This window comes from Loxodonta africana, chromosome 18 (genome assembly GCF_030014295.1).
Source record: "Loxodonta africana isolate mLoxAfr1 chromosome 18, mLoxAfr1.hap2, whole genome shotgun sequence".
Lineage (NCBI taxonomy): Eukaryota > Metazoa > Chordata > Mammalia > Proboscidea > Elephantidae > Loxodonta > Loxodonta africana.
The window spans coordinates 65,504,885-65,526,371 of NC_087359.1; the positions used below are offsets into that span (position 1 = coordinate 65,504,885).

General features: G+C 40.6%; 1 protein-coding gene across 1 annotated transcript; it reads right to left on the reverse strand.

The window, feature by feature from the left end:
* Positions 1-431: 431 nt before the first annotated feature.
* Positions 432-1,609, reverse strand: LOC135228024 (olfactory receptor-like protein DTMT). The gene has a single exon (XM_064270345.1). The coding sequence runs from the start codon at positions 1,380-1,382 to the stop codon at positions 432-434; it is 951 nt and encodes a 316-aa protein (XP_064126415.1). The 5' UTR covers positions 1,383-1,609.
* Positions 1,610-21,487: the final 19,878 nt, after the last annotated feature.

Below are 21,487 nucleotides of genomic sequence, written 5' to 3' on the forward strand. Positions count from 1 at the left end.
GAGATCAGCTGCTAACCAAAGGTGAGCAGTTGGAATTCACCAGGCACTCTTTGGAAACTGTAGGGGGTGGTTCTACTCTGTCCTATAGGGCCACTATGAATCAGAATCAACTCGACGGCAATTACTTTGGTTTTTTGGTTTTGGTGAGTACCGTGAACACCAAAGTTAGAGTGGTGTTTATTCAACACTTAATAAAATTTACTGAGTGTTCACCGCATGTCAAACCTTCTGCTACATCACTCCTGGGATTGAGTGATAAGTCAAAGAAGCGTGTTGATGCATCGCCTAGTAAAATGTGAGGAAACACCCTCTGGAAGTGGTATGGATGCTACATTAGAAGTGCCAAGTCTGGGTGCTACTTAACTATTCAGAATACTACTCATTTTCGATATTAACACCTACTGTTTGAAAACATAATTTAATCCTTAGAGTCACTGGCACAAAGAAAAGTGAAATATCCTGCTTGAAAACACCCTTCCCAAGGCTCCCTTTATGTCCTGATTCCTTAGGCTATAAATAAAAGGATTCAGCATGGGGGTCACCATGGTGTACATCACAGCCATGACAGTCTCCTTTACAGTAGAATTATTAGCTGATGCGCATAAATAGAGACCAATGATCGTCCCATAGAAGAGAGACAACACGGACAGGTGGGAACCACAGGTGGAGAAAGCCTTTCGGATGCCTCTGGCAGAACGGACCTTGAGGATAGAGAAGACAATTCGTACATAGGACGAAAAGATCAACAGGAATGGAACAATAATGACAAGCCCTCCCAAGATAAATATCATCATTTCATTTATCTGAATGCCAGAGCAGGCCAACTTCAGCAGAGCAGACATGTCACAGAAAAAGTGAGGTATCACGTTGTCTGCACAGAAAGACAACCGAGCCATGAACGAAGTGTGCAGCAAAGACATGAACGTGGTCAGCACCCAGGACAGTGCTACCAGACAGAGACAGAGCTGGGGGCTCATGATGGTGGTGTAGTGCAAGGGGAAGCAAATGGCCACATAGTGGTCATAGGCGATGGCCACAAGCAGGAAGCTCTCCAGATCTGCAAAAGGCAGAAAGAAGTACATCTGGGCCAGGCATCCTGTATAGGGAATGGATGGGACTGGGTTCTGCATGGTCTGCAGCAATTTGGGAATGGTCACAGAGGAGAAGCAGAGGTCAGAGAAGGACAAGTTGCTGAGAAACAAATACATGGGTGCGTGGAGGTGGGAGTCCAGTTGAATGAGAATGATGATGATGAAGTTGCCCACGACCGTGGTGAGATACATGACCAGGAACAGGGCATAGAACAGGATTCGCTGCTCTGGCTCAATGGGCAGGCCCAGGAGGAGGAACTCTGAGACAACAGTTTGGTTTCTCCTTCCCATGTTGCTTTTGTTTTACCTTTTAAAAATTAATAATAATTTGTATGAAAGTATGAATAGATTATACACATATACACAATTGCAGAACCTTCGGAAAAACATTTTTAATTAAATGCCAGTAAGTCATAAGTCCTCTCCCAACTACATAAACAAATGCTTACTTAAATAAAAACTACAACAGCATAGGAAGTTATGAGTCAAATTTAACCATATTCCAAACTTCTATAAGAATGTTCCATAACTGTATCATGGGTGGGATCAGATCAACAGGGTCTGAAACTAGGCAGGTAATTGTCTAAGAAAACACCTCTGTATGCCTCTATTTTAAGGATGCAAATACTATAACATCAGTCGTAAAGCCAGCCACCATTCTTATTCATTTTTATCACTCAGGAATGGTGATGGTGATGATAATGGCAGTGGTGATTGTGATGGCGATGATAGTGATAAGACCACAGCAATGTTTGTCAGTGCTTACTCTGGGCCATACACTAGGCTAAAACCTTAATATGCATTAATTCATTTAGTCAGGAGTGCTTCCAGGACAGATACATACTGCAGGTTGGTAGGTATTATCAAGATAAAGCCTAATAGAGGGAGCGGAGGCAGGATGAGTTCTGAGAGTAAAGCATTCTGAGGGAGGGAGTGGGAAATGGTTTTTATCCACACATCTAGTAATTAAAAAGGAATACCTACTGTGAGCTTCAGACTATTCAGAAATACAACCACTTCCTCTTGATCATTGAACACAGCAGCAAGGCAAGCGAAAGATCTCCTTTTGGTGGAGGTACACAAAATGAATGTCTCGTAGGCATTGGAAACCATGAAAAACACAGCGCATAGCAACCAGTTCATGGCACAGAGAATTAAATATGGCCCTTGAACTCTCACATTTGGTGAATATCTCCAAAAAATGATGTGATGGAATAATTTTTGAGATATTAACCTTTGAGGTTTTTTGTTTCCTTGGTTTCCACTTTCTCTTCCCCCCATTCAGGTGGGTAGTAAATTATGTGCTCATTTCCTCAGGAAAGAGATGTGGTGGGAAAGCAGAAATATGCCACAAGTTTTCCTGGGTTTTATTTCCAGAAGCCCATGCCTCTGTATGAGGACAGAATTTGCTGGTATAGAAAAAAATTCTTGACCAGAATTGGGAGGTGAAATTAAACTTTTTCCCAGAAAACCAAAAACCAAATTCCCTTGAACAAGGGGCAGAGGGAGAGTAGAAGAACTGTCGGTGGATACCAAGAACAGGGAGGACCTGGCAATGCCACCGGAAGGCAGCAAGATAAGATGCAAGTCTTGATTCAGAGCAGAGGAAGAAAATTTTAAAATAACATGTGTAGCTCTAGGCCAATAAACCTGATGATTTTGGTGAAAGCATTGATTTTCAAAGAGGAAAATAAAAACATAAATTATTAATACTTCTTCAAGAAGTCAGAGTGATGATTAGTGCTGGGCTTCTCCCATTATTTCTCTGGATGCCCTTGAGCCAATCACTTGGCATTCAGTGTTTTCCTAGCCTGGCATTGGGATCCCTTGTTCTAAATCAGGAGTCATGAGCTCAAATCTCACTGGGGCTGCTTAATGTAATATACCATCTAGAAGGACCATCCATGAGGGTAAAGACCATGTGTATCTTGTTCATTGTAAGTGTCAAGTTGTATACTTGTATATTTGGTTTACTTTTGACACTATCGTCATCTTTATTTGTTTTTATACCACACGATGGACAATAAAGTACAATAAATTCCTGCAGGAGAACTTACAGTCCAAAAATAGAAGACCACATTCTGAACATAATACAGTAAAATGAAAAACTAATAACAGAAAAGGTTAATAGAAAACTACTTCACTATTACAAAAGACTCTTCTAGATAACTTTAGTGTCAAATAAGCAATCAAGAAACCAACAATTCTCTATTCAAAAAGAAATTAAGACATATAAGATCAACACAGAAGAAAAATTATTGCTTAATTTCCATTGATTAAAAGAGAAAAAATGAAAAGAAATGAGTATAGTATTAAGCTGAAAAAGAGAAACAAAGAAAGGTAAAAACTCAAAGAGGATTAAGTGAGTCCTGAAGCTAAAAGAAGATATCAATAAATTAGAAAAGCAGCAAAATTAATAAAATAATTTCAGAGCTGTTTCTTTCAAAAGACCGACAAATGGACAAAACTGGAAAATCAAATTTTTTTAAAGAGATAAATTTAGCATGTTAGGAATAAGAATAAGGATATAATCATAAAGGTGAATTCTTTTTTATTTTTCTAGACCCTCTCAAGTAAATTTAAAAATCTGGATGGGATGCTTTCCTAAGAAAATATAAATTGCAAAGCTTGGCTGAAGAATGTATATTATATGAATGCCAAGCATCAGATAACAAGATAGTCTATAAGTGAGGAAAAGGTGTAATCGGAGTTGGTCAGTTTGAACTAACTTTAGAAGAAAAACAATCATTTAATAGGATGTCTCAAGCCCTACACAGGCAATTTTTTCTGAGGATTTCCCAAAATACATAATAAAAATATCTATATATGTTGCCTTAAATCCAGAGGTAGGGGTGAAATTTTGAAAGTATCAAAACGTTGGGAGGGATCAAAATGGAGGACGTTAATGAATCTAAGGCAGCACCGTCCACTAGAAGTAAAATGCAGCCACAAACGTGAACCACACAGGTAATTTGAAATTTTCTAGTAGCCACATTTAAAAAACCAAAAAAAAAGGGGAAGGGGGAATTAACTTTAATAACATTTTATTTAAGCTAATATACCCAAAATATTATTTCAACATTTAATAAATGTTAAAAATTATTAATGACATATTATACATCCATTTTTCTTACTAAATCAATGTAATCCAGTGTGTGCTTTGCACTTACAGTGTATCTCAGTCAGCCTACATCCACATTTCAAGTGCTCAAGAGCCACATGTGGCTAGGGACTATTGTATTACCCAGCACAACTCTAAGGTACAGCTTTCCATGGCATATTCTGTAACAAATTAAAATAGCAGGTAAATTTTTAAATAGTGAGTAGCTATGCTGGAAATCAGAATGGTGCTATTGGAATGCCTGAAGTTTTGAGGATTTCTGGATCATATAAACCCACTGGGAATCAGACTGAGGAAAAGTTAATCAGGGTAACTGGCTCTCACTTAAAACAAGCAAAGGAGAGGCCCACCTAGAAAATAAATGGACCATTTTCTCCAGAAGCACTAGAAAACTCTGAAATTCAGAAAAGAAAAATTGGGCCCCGGGGCTGTTGGAGGGTGAAAGGAAGAACAACCAACCAACTCTGAGGACTGCAACAGACTCCCAGATATGAAGCACTTGACCACAACCCAAACCGAAACATCATCCAAGCTACATTTGGCCCATTGAGTAAACTGGAGCAGGCCCCTAATGAGGCCAGTGCTGCCAGATACAAAGGGAAAGAACACTCTGGCAAAGATCAGGTCACCACGACAAACCCAGCAGTGAAGTCCCCTAAACCAACCTCCACCTAACTCTTCACTTTCATAGGGCCTGCAGACCCTGAGACTCCTCCAGTGAAGGCTGAAAGAGAAGGTGGGCCAGGGAGCAGTCAGGAGCAAGAGAATTGAAGGGCCACCAGAACCATGAGCACTTGGGAGTTCTCCTGAGCTGCCCCTCCACCCACTTTACCTGGAATAGGTAGTGTGCAAAACCAGATGGAGGCTCTGCCAGCCACATATCCATCAGCCACCTGCCTCCTTCTTTCTGTCTGGTCTACTCCCAATACTCCTACCCCAAAGGAAAGCCCACTTATTTATCGACCCACCCTCACCCCATGTGTCTCTCAGTTTGTCATACTGCGGGGCTTGTGTGTTGCTGTGATGCTGGAAGCTATGCCACCAGTATTCAAATACCAGCAGGGTCACCCATGGTGGACAGGTTTCAGCTGAGCTTCCAGACTAAACCAGACTAGGAAGAAGGACCCAGCAGTCTACTTCTGAAAAGAATTAGCCAGTGAAAACCTTATGAATAGCAGTGGGACATTGTCTGATATAGTGCCGGAAGATGAGCCCCTCAGATTGGGAGGCACTTAAAATACGACAGAGTGGCTGCGACAATAGGCTCAAGCATAGCCACAATTGTGAGAATAGCACAGGACCCAGCAGTGTTTCATTCTGTTGTACATAGGATCGCTACGAGTCAGAACCAACTCAACAGCACCTTACAATAACACCCTCACCAGTTTATCACACTCCCTCAGTTACCCACCTCAGTGGACATGGGGAGGGAGATGATCAGCCTAAACAGATCCAAGCCCATGCTCCCTGCCTGCCTCAGCCTGAAGGCCATCTAAATCCACAGTGGATGCTCACACTGCAGAATGTCATGAAGGTCTGAGTTGCTCAAGATTAGAAGGCAGTAGAGGAGAGTGCTCAACTCTCCCAAAGCTTCTGGATCCAATTCCTGGCATTGCAACTACTGGAAAAATGACACTTCTATTCTGATCCCCTTGTTACCTGGATTAATACTGCCCCAACTCACACAAGCATCTTGTCACCTTTCCCTTTATGACCTCATGACCCAGGGGACATTGGTCAGGGAAGTAAGAGTTAGAAGGGAATAAAATTGAGATGGACATTGAGAGAAACAGCCAGTATTGGGAGGACTCCAGTGTGGCATACAGAGTATTTAAATTCTAGGTCTCTGGAGCTGGTCTGGCTGGGATCACATTACTCTACTCCTCACCAGCTTCGTGATCTTGCCCCAGAAACCTAACTTCTCTAAGCCTGTATTCTCTGATTAGTCTAATGGTGATACGACAGCACGTAACTCATCATGCCATAGGAAAGAAAAAAATTAAACAATCCATGTTAAAAAAATGTGACATATGGTGAGACAAAATGTGGCATAAATAAGACTTACTACTGTTGTTCTGGTTTTTTACTGGGTTACTGTTGTTTTAAGTACTATTACCCAGGTGCAGTATTTCACCAAGTACCCTTACCCTGATTGTCCCTTCAATGAGCCCAATGCCTTAGTGCTAGTAGGGAACGTGTGGAGGAGCACTGTGGGATGGAAGAATCTAGTGGCCCAGAAGGGACAGATCGGAGCCCAAATAACAGGGATTTCCTCTCAAGCTATCAGATGACTGTATCCCTAGTTAAGATTTTAATACTAGGACAGCACAGTAGAAGGTGACGAAAACTGGCTCCACGGAAGAGAGCCCCAGGATGGTGTCTTGGAAAGTCCCTCCCTGGCAAAATATTCAGGAGTCCAGACAGGTGAGACTGTGTCATTTACTGGCCCGTGACTTTGGTAAATTTCTGAAGTTTTCCAGCCTTCCATTTCACCATCAGTAAATTTTTCCCATCTTGCAGAATTGTAGGTTTGGAATAACTGGTACTTGTAACATACAATGTTCTCTAAAAATATTTGGAGGTGGGTGTCACTACTGGGAGTGAAAAATAATGAGGTTGATGACTTCTAACTCATGCTGCAGAAATCACCCTGTAGAATTGAAATCCTAGTTTTTTTTTTTGGTGTTAAGAAGGTCTATAGGGTAACTACTTTATTTGAACTCCTTCCCATCTTACCCAGCTTGTCCAGTGTGGCTCTGGAGCCTGCTTCCTGTTTCCTACTTCCACATCACGCATTTCCAGCCCCAGCCACTGCCATTGTCTTCTGACTCCTCTCTTCTACAATGCCCTGACCCCTGGGATCTCAGGGTCCCAAAGAAACTCATTAGTAACAAACTGAGTACACACCACCCTTCCTCCCCCGCCCCACTCCCTTACCCATGCACCTTTCTGAGCCACATTTCTGATGAAGTCACATCCGGAGACAGAATTCTGGGTTCACCTCAAGACTGACCTTTTCAGGATAGCTTTCCCTGAGCAGGAGAGCCCACACTAATAATTCCCTTTTCTATCTTTTGTAGTATCTGGCCTTCTACAACAGTTATCAAAATCGAATATCAAGAACTTGATCATCCCTGTCTTATGTTGTCCAGTGATTACCTCCATATATACTGACTCTCTTTCCTTGGCTGGGAGTCCCTGGGTGTACAGTTAATGCACTCAGCTGCTAATCAAAGGTTGGAGGTTTGAGTCCTCTCAGAGATACCTTGGAAGAAACCCTATGACACACATGTGGTTGCCATGAGTCGGAATCAACTCAATGGCAACTGGTAATTACCATGTGCAAGGCATTTAAGCATGTTCTGTGGGAAAAATCAGTGACCAAAGTAGACGAGGTCCTTGCCCTCAAGGAGCTTACAGTCTAGCTAATGCCAGTTATCATAGGGCAATACAGGATGCAAAGAGGACACATATCAAGGACACCTGTGGTGAAATAAGTTCCTTTATGCAGGCTTTTGGAAAAACAGCTTGAGAGATTTTTCCCTTAGGCCCTGAGGAGTTACATTTGCCCTAGTTTTTACCACAGAGGGTTTGTTACTTTTGTCCAGGTTGATTCTCATTCCCTCGGTAAGCTGAAAACAACTTGGTTTTGATACTTTTTTGTCTGGTTCTGGGCTGCAGCCTGCCCTGTGATTGGTATATACCTTGCTGGGATTGATCAATGTTGTTGTTGTTAGGTGCCATCGAGTCAGTTCCAACTCATAGAGACACTATGCACAACAGAACGAAACACTGTCCTGTCCTGTGCCATCCTCAAAATCGTTGTTATGCATGAGCTCATTGTTGCAGCCACTGTGCCAATCCACCTTGTTGAGGGTCTTCCTCTTTTCCGCTGACCCTGTACTCTGCCAAGCATGATCTCCTTCTCCAGGGATTCATCCCTCCTGACAACATGTCCAAAGTATGTAAGATGCAGTCTCGCCATCCTTGCCTCTAAGGAGCATTCTGGCCGCATTTGTTCCAAGACAGATTTGTTTGTTCTTTTGGCAGTCCATGGTATATTCAATGTTCTTCGCCAACACCACAATTCAAAGGCGTCAACTCCTCTTCGGTCTTCCTTATTCATTGTCCAGCTATCACATGCGTATGGTGTGATTGAAAATACCATGGCTTGGGTCAGGCGCACCTTAGTCTTCAGGGTGACATCTTTTCTCTTCAACACTTTAAAGAGGTCCTTTGCAGCAGATTTACACAATGCGATGTGTCTTTTGATTTCTTGACTGCTGCTTCCATGGCTGTTGATTGTGGATCAAGTAAAATGAAATCCTTGACAACTTCAATCTTTTCTCCATTTATCATGATGATGCTCATTGGTCCAGTTGTGAGGATTTTTGTTTTCTTTATTTTGAGGTGCAGTCCATACTGAAGGCTGTGGTCTTTGATCTTCATTAGTAAGTGCTTGAAGTCCTCTTCACTTTCAGCAAGCAAGGTTGTGTCATCTGCATAACACAGGTTGTTAAGGAGTCTTCCTCCAATCCTGATGCCCCATTCTTCTTCCTATAGTCCAGCTTCTCATATTATTTGTTCAGCATACAGATTAAATAGGTATGGTGAGAGAATACGACGCACACCTTTCCTGACTTAAAACCAATCAGTATCCCCTTGTTCTATCCGAGCAACTGCCTCTTGATCTACGTAAATCAACAGGCTATGCAAATGAGATGACTATAGCCTACTATGCAAATGAAATGTCTGTGGCCTACCAAGAGTTTGTGGTACCCCACCGGGAGGGGCCAAGCCTTAAAATTGACTACAAGTTATGTGTACAAGCAACCAACCCCACAGAGATTTTTGAGGCAGGAAGAGAAGAAGCAGGAAAAAGCAGAAGGAACAAAGAAGACAGAAGATAGAAGAAGCAGAGAGAGGAGGCAAGAAACCTCCTGAAAGAGCTATAACACAGGTCAAGGGCTATAACACTGAAACAGTGAGAGGCCCAGAAAGGGCCTAGTGGCAGAGCTGATGGAGAAAAATGGCAGGGCCAAGAGGCGGCTGCCCTAAGGATGCCGAGAGGGGGCCTGCACAGTCGAGAGGAGCTGAGAGAGCTGTCCTGCACTGAAGAAGGGAGACTTTGCCTACATGCTTCCTGATCCTGATTCTGAATTGTAGCCTGTGGATCCTGATTCTGAGTTGTTCCTTTATAGAAACCCTGTTCCTTAATAAACAACTTAACTGTGAGTATGGTCTGTGAGTTCTGCATGGTCTTTGCAATGGATTATCTAACCCAGAAGAGAAGCAGAGAGTGCCATGGGAGGGACAGCTGGCGTCAGAACTGGTAAAAAGGTTGGAGAGTGGATTAGCCTTGGACTGATCTTGATTCGCATTATCCCACCCTGAAGTTACACAGGTTCTGACACTCTTGCTACTGCTACTCCCTAGATTTTACAACACCTAACCTTATCTAGGGAAACCCTGGTGGTGAAGTGGTTAAGAGCTACGGCTGCTAACCAAAGTTTGGCAGTTCAAATCCACCAGGTGCTCCTTGGAAAGCCTATGGGGCAGTTCTACTCTGTCCTATAGGGTTGCTATGAGTCAGAATCGACTCGACTGCAGTGGGTTAGCCTTATCTAGGGGGCATTGGTGGTGCAGTGGTTAAGAGCTTGGCTTCTAACCACAGGGTCAGCAACTTGAATCCAGCAGGTGTTCCTTGGAAACCCTATGGGGCAGTTCTACTCTGTCCTATAGGGTCACTATGAGTTGAAATTGACAATGGCAGTAGGTTAACCTTATCCAGTATGTCAGGGAAGACATCTTGAGGGAAAAGAAAAGTTTAATTGGAATCTGAAGAGCTTTCCAGGAAAAGGGGCTGCAAAAGTACCCAGAGACAGAAAATGGCATATAGAAAAGCCCAGAGCTGAAAGAAATCCTAGAGCTTTTTCACAAAGCAAAGAATGTTCAGTATGCCTGAGGTGTATGGTGTGATCAGAGGGGGTACGGATAGAAGGCTGTGGGAGGAGGGAAAGGTGAGATAGAAAGCTGGAGAGGCAGGCAGAGTCTGGTCTTGAAGGGCCATGTAAACCAAAGTAAGAAGCTTGTATATTACACAAACAGCAATGAGAAATCATTGAGATATCTGAAGCAGGGAATAAACAATCAAATTTGAATTTTTAGAAAGATCTCCCTGGCTGTTGTATGCAGAATGGATCAAAGGCAGTTGAGACCAGAGTCAGGGAGACAAGTTAAGAGGGTGTTACAGTCATCCACGGGAAGGATGATGGTGATAGGGCCTAAACTTCTGTAGTGGCAGTGGGAATAGAGAAGGGAACAAGTTTGAGAGATAATTAGGAGTAAAATTTTCAGAATTTTGGGATGGTCTGGATACAGAGTGAAGGAGGGAAAGAAGCAAGCACATCTGAGTTGTTATTGTTCCATCTGGCTGCGTATTGTTCCATCATTCTGCTGTATCCCAAGTCACTTATCCCCTGTTGAACAATTATTTTGTTTCAAACTTTTTTATATAACAAACTGCAGTGAGTTAGGCACTCTTAGCTAAATCTTTGCACATATCTCTATCCCTTTTCTACTAATTCCCATAAGTGGGATATTCCTGTGTTGAAAAGTACTATGCCCTTTCAAGGATTTTCATACATACTGCCAAATAGTAGCCCCAAAACTTACACCATATTCTTTTTCATGATCAAGATGTGGAAACAGAGTTCCCTCCAGATGGTGTAAATGAAGACACTTTGAGGAAAGAAGTACTGACCAAAGTATGGGCTGAATTAAGGGAATGTTGTTTTTAGCTGCTGCCAAGCCAATTCCAACTGATGTGTACAGAGTGCAACTGCTTCATAGGGTTTTCGGAAGCAGATCACCAGTCCTGTCTTCTGAGCTGCCTCTGGCTGGGTTCAAACTGCCAATCTTTTGGCTAATAGTTGAGTGCTTAACTGATTGTGCCAACCAACTCAAGTTAAGGGAATAAACAAGGGATATTAAAGCACTCAGAGACCAGCAGGAAGCTGCTACTACACTTGGGCTGAAGGGCAAAAGGAGGAAATAGTGTTACCAGTGCCAAGTGAGAGCTGGAGCTATGAAAGACTGGCCAAAAGAGCAGAATCGTCATAGAAATACACAGCTACTGCCAGAGACATGGCACTGAGACAGTTCCTGAATGAGCCAAAGCCAACCAAAAGAGAGTCCAGGGATGCTTTCACATGAGTTAGCCTCCAGGGCACAGAGTAGGTCATCCAGGGCAGAGAATGGATATGAGGAGAAGAAGGTTAGGGGGAAGCAGTAAAATGAAGAATTGACAGCACATCTTCTTTGGTAAATTGTTCCTGACCCTTAGCCATTTATTTAATTAGAGTATTCCTATGCTTCCTCATTGTTTATATGCGTTCCTTACATTGTAGATAATAGCTATTTTGTATCATACATTTAGGGTCACCCCTAGAGTATGTGGCTAGGCAAATATTTTATACAAAGCCCCTGTCTATATAAACAACCTGAGCCACCCCAAATCAGCATGTCAGTACCACTCTGGCAGCCCAATGTCACATGAGCTCAGAAAATAAAATACCCTGCGGGTGTTTTTAGCATATTATTTAACAATATGAATGATAGAACTAAAAATAAACTGTAACTAGAAAAAATTGATAATAGTATGGGGAGAGTGTAGGTGAGCTATATTCACAATCTTTACTAACACAGAGGCAGTAGATATGTTTTAAAGCATGTGTGTCAAGGAGGTCCCTGGATGGTGCAAATGGTTTGTACTCACCTACTAACTGAGCCCTGGTGGTGCAGTGGTTAAAACTACAGCTACAACCCAAAAGGTCAGCAGTTCGAACCCACCAGCTGCTGCTTGGAAACCCTATGGGGCAGTTCTACTCTGTCCTGTAGGGTCACTATGTGTCAGAATCAACTTGATGGCCATGGGTTTGGGATTTTGTGGTTTACTAACTGAAAGGTTGGCAATTCAAACCCACCTAGTGGCACTGTGGAAGAAAGACCTGGTGATCTGATTCCAAAAAGATTACAGACAAAATGGCACAACCACTATGGAAAACAGTACGATGCTTCCTAAAAAAAAAAAAAACTAAAAATAGAACTACCTTATCATCCAGCAATTCCACTTCTAGGTATTTAGCCTAGAGACCTAATAGAAGTGACACAAATAGACATATGCACACACCTATGTTCTTTGCAGCATTATTCACAGTAGCAAAAAAAGAAAACAAAAAAAAGGAAACAGCCTAAATATTCTTCAATGAATGAATCGATAAGCAAAATGTGGTATGTACATACAATGGAATACTGTACAACCATAAAGTCCAAGAAGCATACTATAACCTGGAGTGATCTGGAGGGCATAATGCTAAGTTAAGTGAGTCAATCACATGAGGACAAATATTGTATGATCCTACTTTTATAAGAAGACAAGAATAGATATATATACAGAGACCAATGTTCATTGATGGTTACCAGGAACGGGGGACGGGGCAGTCACTCTCTAAATCGTAGATACTTGTTATTTTTGGTGATGAGAAAAGTAGCCCAGAATGTGGATGTCAGGAGCACAGCTTGACCAAAGTAAATGATATTACTAAGAAGCACACAAGAACAAAGGACATTTGTGCTAAAAATATGACCTATAGAATTTGGCTACAACACCAACAATAACCAAAAAACTAGTGTATGGTCACATCTGTAGGTGTATAGGCATATATGTGTACAGATAGGTACAGGTGAGTACATATGTGTGCACAGTTAGAAGTACTTATATGTATATCCTTGCCAACCGTGCCCTCCCCCAAGTGGTATTTTCATAAGTCCCATTATGCAAATTTTTTACATGTTGCTGTAAAAAAAAAATAGCATAGTGCACTTACAAAAATACTTTGTGGGGGGAGGGTGTGGATGGAAAACGTACATAGAAGGTGTGCATTATTTGTGTAAAAATATGGTACATACAGATATGTGTGTGCATACATATACAATCAGAGAGGACACAGTTACAGATACTTCTCAGACATTACCAAACACCTTGCAATAAAGGTTTTCAAGGCTTAGGACCTTAGTCTCATGGAACAACTCAAATTGGTACCACAAAGTTCATGTTCTGTGTCCTAGAAAGGTAAGTAACTCCTGGGGTCTTAAAAGCTTGTAAACAGCCATCTAGCGTACAACTCTCAGTCTCTTCTTGTTTGGAACAAAAGAGGAAAAAGGAAACCCAAGACTCAGAGAAGAAACTAGTCTATAGGACTGTCTACATGAACCATGGCCTCATATACCCTGAGACAAGTAGAACTAGATGGTGCCCAGCTACCACTAACAACCATTCTGTTCAGGAGCACAATAGGTGGACACTGGTAGAATGGGGGGAAAATGCAGACCAGAACTCAAATTATTAAAAAGTCCTTATATGCTGAACCAGTTGAGACTAGAGAACTCCCTGAGTATATCATCCGGAAATACTATTTAAACCTTGAGCCAAAACTATCCCCTGAGGTCACCTTCTAGGGAAATAACAAATTGACACACAAAATAAAGGCTATTACTCATGAGTACAGTGCTCCACTAAAAAAAATTTTTAAAAAAATCTACATGAGACCAAAAGGACAACAATCACTCTAAAGCAGAGATGAGAAGATAAGAGCGTGATCTGTAGAGAAGTAAAACCAGTGAAGAATATATAGAGAGAGAGAGAGATTTATCTCAAGGAAATAGCTCACACGGTTGTAAAGGCTACCAAGGCCCCAGTCCGTGGGTCAGGTGTCAGGCTGGAGGCTTCTTCTGGCTCCTGTAGCTGCAGGGGCTGACAAACCCAAGATCAACAGATAAGACAGCAGGCTGCTGGCCCAAAGGCTGTGGAGGCCAACTAATCCCAAGAAAAAAAAATATGGCAGACCACCAGCTCAAGTCACAAGAACCAGAGGTCAGATGACAAAGAGCCAGATACAGGATCCAGGGTGAGCAAAAGCCAGTGAGCTTTGCCAGAACATCCATATGTATTGGATGCAGGTCACACCCTGGAGAAAATGCCCCTTAAAACTGGTTGGCTGATTAACTCAGATCACATCATGGAGGTGATTATATCATATCACAAAATGAGGAATAACTATATCATTACCTAACTGCCAAATTACATCATTACATAACTGACAAACTACATCACTACATAACTGACAAACCACTGAGAATCATGGCCCAGTCAAGTTGACGCACAATCTTAACCATCACAGTCCACTCCTTCTAAGCTTGGCACCTGTACACATCTCCTTAAACCATACACACTCTCTAAATGAAGACAATTACAAAATCTTACCTGTGCCTAACATGATACAACCAACATGCGTACAGCTGAAAATGCACTAGCCCCATTTACATCTTATATTTTACAAATGAAGAAAACTAAAATATTTGTTGCACACATACAAGGAAGGACTACTCATAGAAATAAGTCTTCAGGTCTACAACAGGTCACATGGTCGTAACTGGCATTTAGAACTACCTTCTTCTACCATCCATTCCAGACAATCAAGTGGATAGGATAACGTGTTCTGTGGAAACCAGGACACCCTTCAGTGACCATACACATGAGACACAAATATCTTCACTTCCACAGCCCATTTGGAAACCCTGGTGGCGTAGTGGTTAAGAGCTATGGCTGCTAACCAAAAGGTCCACAGTTCAAATCCACCAGGCACTCCTTAGAAACCCTATGGGGCAGTTCTACTCTGTCCTACAGGGTTGCTATGAGCTGGAACTGACTCAACGGCAACAGGTTTGGTTTGGTTTTCATGGCCCATTCAGAGAGGTCTATTCACATAATTCCACCTGAAACCTCCTTGTCTCCAATATTCCAATCATGTTCCTTCCAAGTCCCTGACCATCTAGTCAAACCATTGACCAGAGCCTGTAAATCGGTATACAATCACACATCTGACCATAGTAGGGTCTCCAATGAGGGGCTGGTGGATCTGAACTACCAGCGTTTTGGTAGTTAGTATGAATTCCAGCCACACATGAACGTGGGCTTGTGGTTAGTAATTTTGCCAGGAGAAACTCTTGCTTGCTTTCTTTTCACTTGAGCCCAAACCAAGGCTAAGACATATTGGATTTTTTTCTAATTCACCCACTGCAGATATCATCCTGCAAAGGCCCTGTCTTCTATCAGATTTCCCACTCTGACTCTGTCTATGGCATACCTGGTCCATTAAAAACTAAGTGCTTGTGACCACCAGACGCCCTGGTAACTCAGAACTAAAGCAACTCCCGAAGTCCACCTTTCAGCCAAAGATTACACAGGCCTATAAAACAAGCAATAACACACGTAAGGAACGTGCTTCTTAGTTCAATCAACTATACAAGACCAAATGGGTAACACTAGCCCAAAAGCAAAGACAAGGAGGTAGGAAGGGATGGGAAAACTAGACAGATGGACAAGAGGAACTCAGGGTGAAAGGGGGAAAGTACTGACACATTGCAAGAATTGCAATTAATTTCACAAAATAATTTGCGTATAAATTTTTTAATTAGAAACTAATTCATGCTGTAAACTTTCACCTAAAGCGTGATAAAATCAAAAAAAAAAAAAAAAAAACTGAGCTCTACTTCTGCTTCTGACCAAGATGCAGTAACAGAGACTGTCTGTACCCTCCTGCTCAAACATAAATGTGAGACAAAATATGTGAAACAGCTTTCAAGATACTGTGCATCACTTCTCCCAAGCCAGATCCCTGAATTCAGATTTGTAGCCTCCTAAACTGTGAGAAAATATATTCTTCTGTTAAAGAAAAAAACAAGATATTAAGCATTAGGCAACAAAGAAAAGTTTTTGTAGGTCAGGAATCTAGGCAAGGCTTAGCTGGGTCCTCTAGTTCAGAGTCTATCACAAAAATAAAGAACAAAACTATTCCAAATTTGATTAAAAAAAAAAACTATAAACCCGCAGACCCAAGAAGTTTGACAAACCCCCAAGTGCAAAAAACTGAAAATAATATGAAGGAACATCATAACCAAATTGCTTAAAACAAAAAAAGTCTTAAAAGCAGCCAGGGTGAGGGGGGACACCTTATATACATAAGAACAAACATAAAAATGACAGTAAATTTCTCACTGGAAGCAATGCAGTCAAGAAGACAATGACTGTATGGCAACAAACTGGCTAACCTAGATGAAACGGACAAATTCTTAGAAGCACACAACCTACCCAAACTAACTGAAGAGAAAATAGAAAGTCTCAACAGACCCATAACAAGTGAAGATATCAAATCAGTGATCAAAAACCTCCCAACAAAAAAAAAAGTCCTGGATCAGGTGGCTTCACTAGGGAATTCTACCAAAGATTTAGAGAAGAATTGTCACCAATACTGTTCAAACTCTTCCAAAAGCTAGGGAAGGAAGGAATACTCCCTAATTCATTCTATGAAGCAAACATAACCCTGATACCAAAACCAGACAAAGATACCACAAGAAAAGAAAACTACAGGCCAATGTCTCTTATGAATATGGATGCAAAAATCCTCAACAAAATACCGGCAAACAGAATCCAACAGCATAGTAAAAAAGTCATACACTATGACCAAATGGAATTTTTTCCAGGAATGCAGGAATGCTTCAATATTAGAAAATCAAACAACATAATACACCACATCGATAGAACAAAGGAAAAGAACCACATGATCATCTCTTTGGATGCAGGAAAAGCATTTAATAAAATCCAGCACCCTTTCTTGATGAAAACCCTAAATAAGATTGGAATAGAAGGGAAATTCCTGACTATGATTCAGGATATATATGAAAAACCAACAGCCAACATTATACTTAATGGAGAAACACTGATAGCTTTCCCAATGAAATTGAAAACAAGACAAGGATGCCTGCTCTCACCACTTCTATTCAATATTGTGTTAGAAGTCCTAGCCAGAGCACTAAGACAAGAAAAAGAAATAAAAGTTATCCAGATTGGAAAAGAGGTAAAATTATCTCTATTCACAAGTGATAAAATCCTATATATAGAAAATCCCAAAAAGTCTTCAAGAAACCTTCTACAGCTAATACAGGAGTTTAGCAAAATTGCAGGGCACGAAGTCAACAAACAAAAATCATCTGGGTTTCTATACACCAGCAATGAGAAATCTGAAAGGGAAACTAGGGAAAAAATTCAATTTACAAAAGCATCTAAGAGAATAAATTACCTAGGAATAAATCTAACCAGAGACGTGAAGGATTTATACAACGAAAATTATAAAACACTGCTGAAAGGGATTAAAGAAGGCTTAAATAAATGGAAAGATGTTCTATGTTCACAGATTGGAAGACTTAATATTCTTAATATGTCAATACTATCCGAAGTGATCTATAGATTCAACGCAATCCTGATCAAAAATCTAATAGCCTTCTTTACAGAAATAGAAAAACAAATCTGTCACTTTGTATGAAATGGCAAGAGGCCCCAAATAGCTAAAGCAATGTTAAAAGAGAACGAAGTAGGAGGAATCACACTTTCTGCTTTTAAAAATACTATATTGCTACAGGAGCCCTGGTGGCAGAGCGGTTAAGAGTTATGGCGGGCTACGGCTACTAACCAAGAGGTCGGCAGTTTGAATCCACCAGTCTGTCCTTGCAAACTCTATGGAGCAATTCTACTCTGTCCTATAGAATCACTATGAATTGGAATCGACTAAATGGTAACAGGTTTTGGATACAGCTACAGTAGTCAGTCTGGCACTGGTATAACAATAGACGCATAGAACAATGGAATAGAATTGACGGTCCAGGAGTAAGCCCACGCATCTATGGTCAAGTGATTTTTGACAATGGTGCTAAGTCCACTTGATGGAGAAATAAGAGTCTCTTCGATAAACAGTTCTGGGAAAATTGTTCCACATGCAAAAAAATGAAACAGGATCCATCCCTCACATCATATACAAAAACAAATTCAAAATGGATTAAGGGCGTAAATGTGCAAACTAAAACCATAAAATCCTTAGAAGAGCAAGCAGGGACAAAGCTGTCAGGCCTAGCTTTCAACAATGGATTATCTAATAGAATAATAAAAGCACGAATAGCAAAAGACAAAATAAATAAATGCAACCTCATAAAAATTAAAAACTTTTCTCCATCAAAAGACTTTACCAAAAAAGTGAAAAGACAAGCTGCCGACTGGGAGAATATCTTCAGAAACCATATATCTGACAAAAATCTAATAACCAAAATCTACAGAAAACTTCAACAACTTAACAACAAAAAGACAAATAGCCCAATCCTAAAATGGGCAAAGGACTTGAACAGGCTTTTCACCAAAGAGGACATTCATATGGCCACCAAACACATGAAAAGATGCTGGTATCATTCGCTATCAGAGAGATGCAAATCAAAACCACAATGAGATACTATTTCACTCACACTAGAATGGCTAAGATTTAAAAAAAAGAAAACAGAAAATAACAAATGTTGGCAAGTATATGGGGAAATTGGAACCCTTACCCATTGCTGGTGGGATGCAAAATGGTACAACTGCTCTGGAAAACAGTGCAGCGGTTCCTCAAAAAACTAAAAATAGAAGTACCATGTTGTTATGTTGTTGTTAGGTGCCATCAAGTCAGTTCCAACTCACAGCTACCCTATACACAACAGAATGAAACACTGCCTGGTCCTGCACCATCCTCACAATCATTGTTATGGTTGAGCCCATTGTTGCAGCCACTATGTCAATTCATTTCATAGAGGGTCTTCCTCTTTTTGTCTGACCCTCTACTCTACCAAGCCTGATGTCCTTCTCCAGGGACCAATCCCTCTTGATAACAAGTCCAAAGTATGTGAGACAAAATCTTGCCACCCTTGCTTCTAATGAGCATTCTGGCTGTACTGCTTCCAAGACAGATTTGTTTGTTCTTTTGGCAGCCCCTGGTATGTTCAATATTCTTCACCAACAAAATAATTCAAAGGCATCGATTCTTCTTTGGGCTTCCTTATTCATTGTCCAGTTTTCACATGCATATAAAAAAAAAAAAAAAGATTGAAAACAGCATGCCCTGGGTCAGGCACATCTTAGTCTTCGAGGCGACGTCTTAGCTTTTTAACAATATAGAGAGAACTTTTGCAGCAGATTTGCCCAATGCAATGCATCATTTCATTTCCTGTCTGCTGCTTCCATGGTTGTTGATTGATGATTCAAGTAAAATGAAATCCTTGACAACTTCCATATGACCCACAATTCCATTCCTAGGTATATCCCAAAAGACTTGAAAGCAGAGACTAATACACCAATGTTCATTCCAGCACTACTCACAATAGCCAAAAGATGGAAACAATCTAAAAGTCCATCAACAGATGAATAGATAAACAAAACATGATACATACCTACAACAGAATACTACTCAGCCTGTAGGAGAAATGTACTCTTGCTTGATACATGCTACAATATGGGTGAAGCTTGAAGACATTATGCTGAGTGAAATAAGTCAACCACAAAAGGACAAATATTGTATGACAGCACTTATATAAAAAGACAAGAAAAGGCAAATGTGCAAAAACCAAATTTATTAGTGATTACCAGGGGTGGAAGATAGGAGAAGAGGGGGGATTGATGAGAATGGAAAAATCATATTAAGGGTATAGTTGCACAGCTGATTATTGCAGGTGCTGTCAATAAGTTGTACACTTGGAAAGGGTTTAATTGGCAAAAGCTGTGTATTAGATATATTTACAACAGTGACCAAAAAAAAGAATAGCTGCTGAGGTTGCTTGTGTACAACCAAACACTTCATGGTATTTGGTTTCTTGTTTTGGAGCTTTAGGGTCATGGTTTCATGGGACATCCCAGTTAATTGGCCTAATAACATGTTTAGTGTCTCTCTTCTACCTCCTAGTTGGATGTGTAGTGCCTGGGGTCTTAAAAACTTGCAAGCGGCCATCTAAAGCACAATTGGTCTCTATTTGCCTAGAACAACAGAGGAAGAAGGAAAGTCAGGAATAGGAGGAGGACATAGAATGTGTGGCTGATTGCCTACATGAACAACTGCCTCCTTTACCATGAAACCAGAACTAGACAGTGCCCAGGTACCATTACTGAACATTTTGATCAAAGATGCCATAGAAGAATCTTGACAAAAAGGAGGAAAATGCAGAACGTAATTTCAAATTCTCATGGACTCCATCTTTTATATCCTTCAGTAATTTTTTCTTCCTATATTTCTTCCACATATTTTCATTTCTATAGAGAATAGGATCAATTTCATTGTCTTTTTAGTTGGATTTTGCTGGTATAGGAGAATGCAATTTAAATTGAATTTAATCTTTTATCTTGTCACCGATACTTCTGTTGTATTATGCCTCAGAGATTTCAGGGCTTATCTGTTATAATAGATAGTATTACCTTGAGTACCACACGTATTTCTGGGAATACAATATTAAATGAAAAGCATAATTACAAACGGTATGAGCTGTAATCTACTTCTAAACACGTATGTACTTATACAGAAGTAGCTGCTTGGGTAACTAAATAGAAGGTGGCATCACAAATCAAGATATGGTATACAGGATAAAGAGCAGGTTTGGGGTGGATACACGGAGTTCAGTTTTGTGCACGCTGAGATTGAAGTGCCCATAGAACATCAAGTGGAAATGACCACTGGGCTAATGAGAATAATAATTGGGATCTATGGATAAAGGTCTGAGCTGAAGGCAAAGATCTGGAGGTCAGCAGAATAAGTGAGAGAATTAAAATGATGAGTTTAGATATCATCACTTAGAGGGGACTATAAGGAAATAAAATGCACTCAGGTTGGACACCTAGTCCATGCCATAGGCGAAGCTAAGAGTTTAAAAAATAATGGCTTCCCGCTTCTTTCTGTAAAAAAAAAAAAAAAAAAGGAGGAGAACAGAATCAGAAAGTCTGGAACCTTAGATAGGCTCACCAATGGACTCACTTGTCTGTCAAGTAGTGATAATATTGTCTCTCCTTCCCTATAATTTTCATGAGGGCAGAATAAGAACACAGATGTAAAGATTTTTTGTAAAGTCCAAAATACAAAAGAGAAGATTCTAGCTAGAATCTGGTAGATTCTAGCTTCCTTCTCCTTTTCTGGTGGGGAATAATGTTTAAGGCCCCTGAGAATTAACTAGTTCTCACTTAAATGAAAAATACACTACCATAGTTCAAAAAAAAAATCCTAGGGGATAGAAAAATTTCTTTAGGGTCAGGCCAGATCGGAAAATGTAATGGTGAAATGAAAATAAGTCAGGAAAAAATTGTTAAGAGATAAGATGA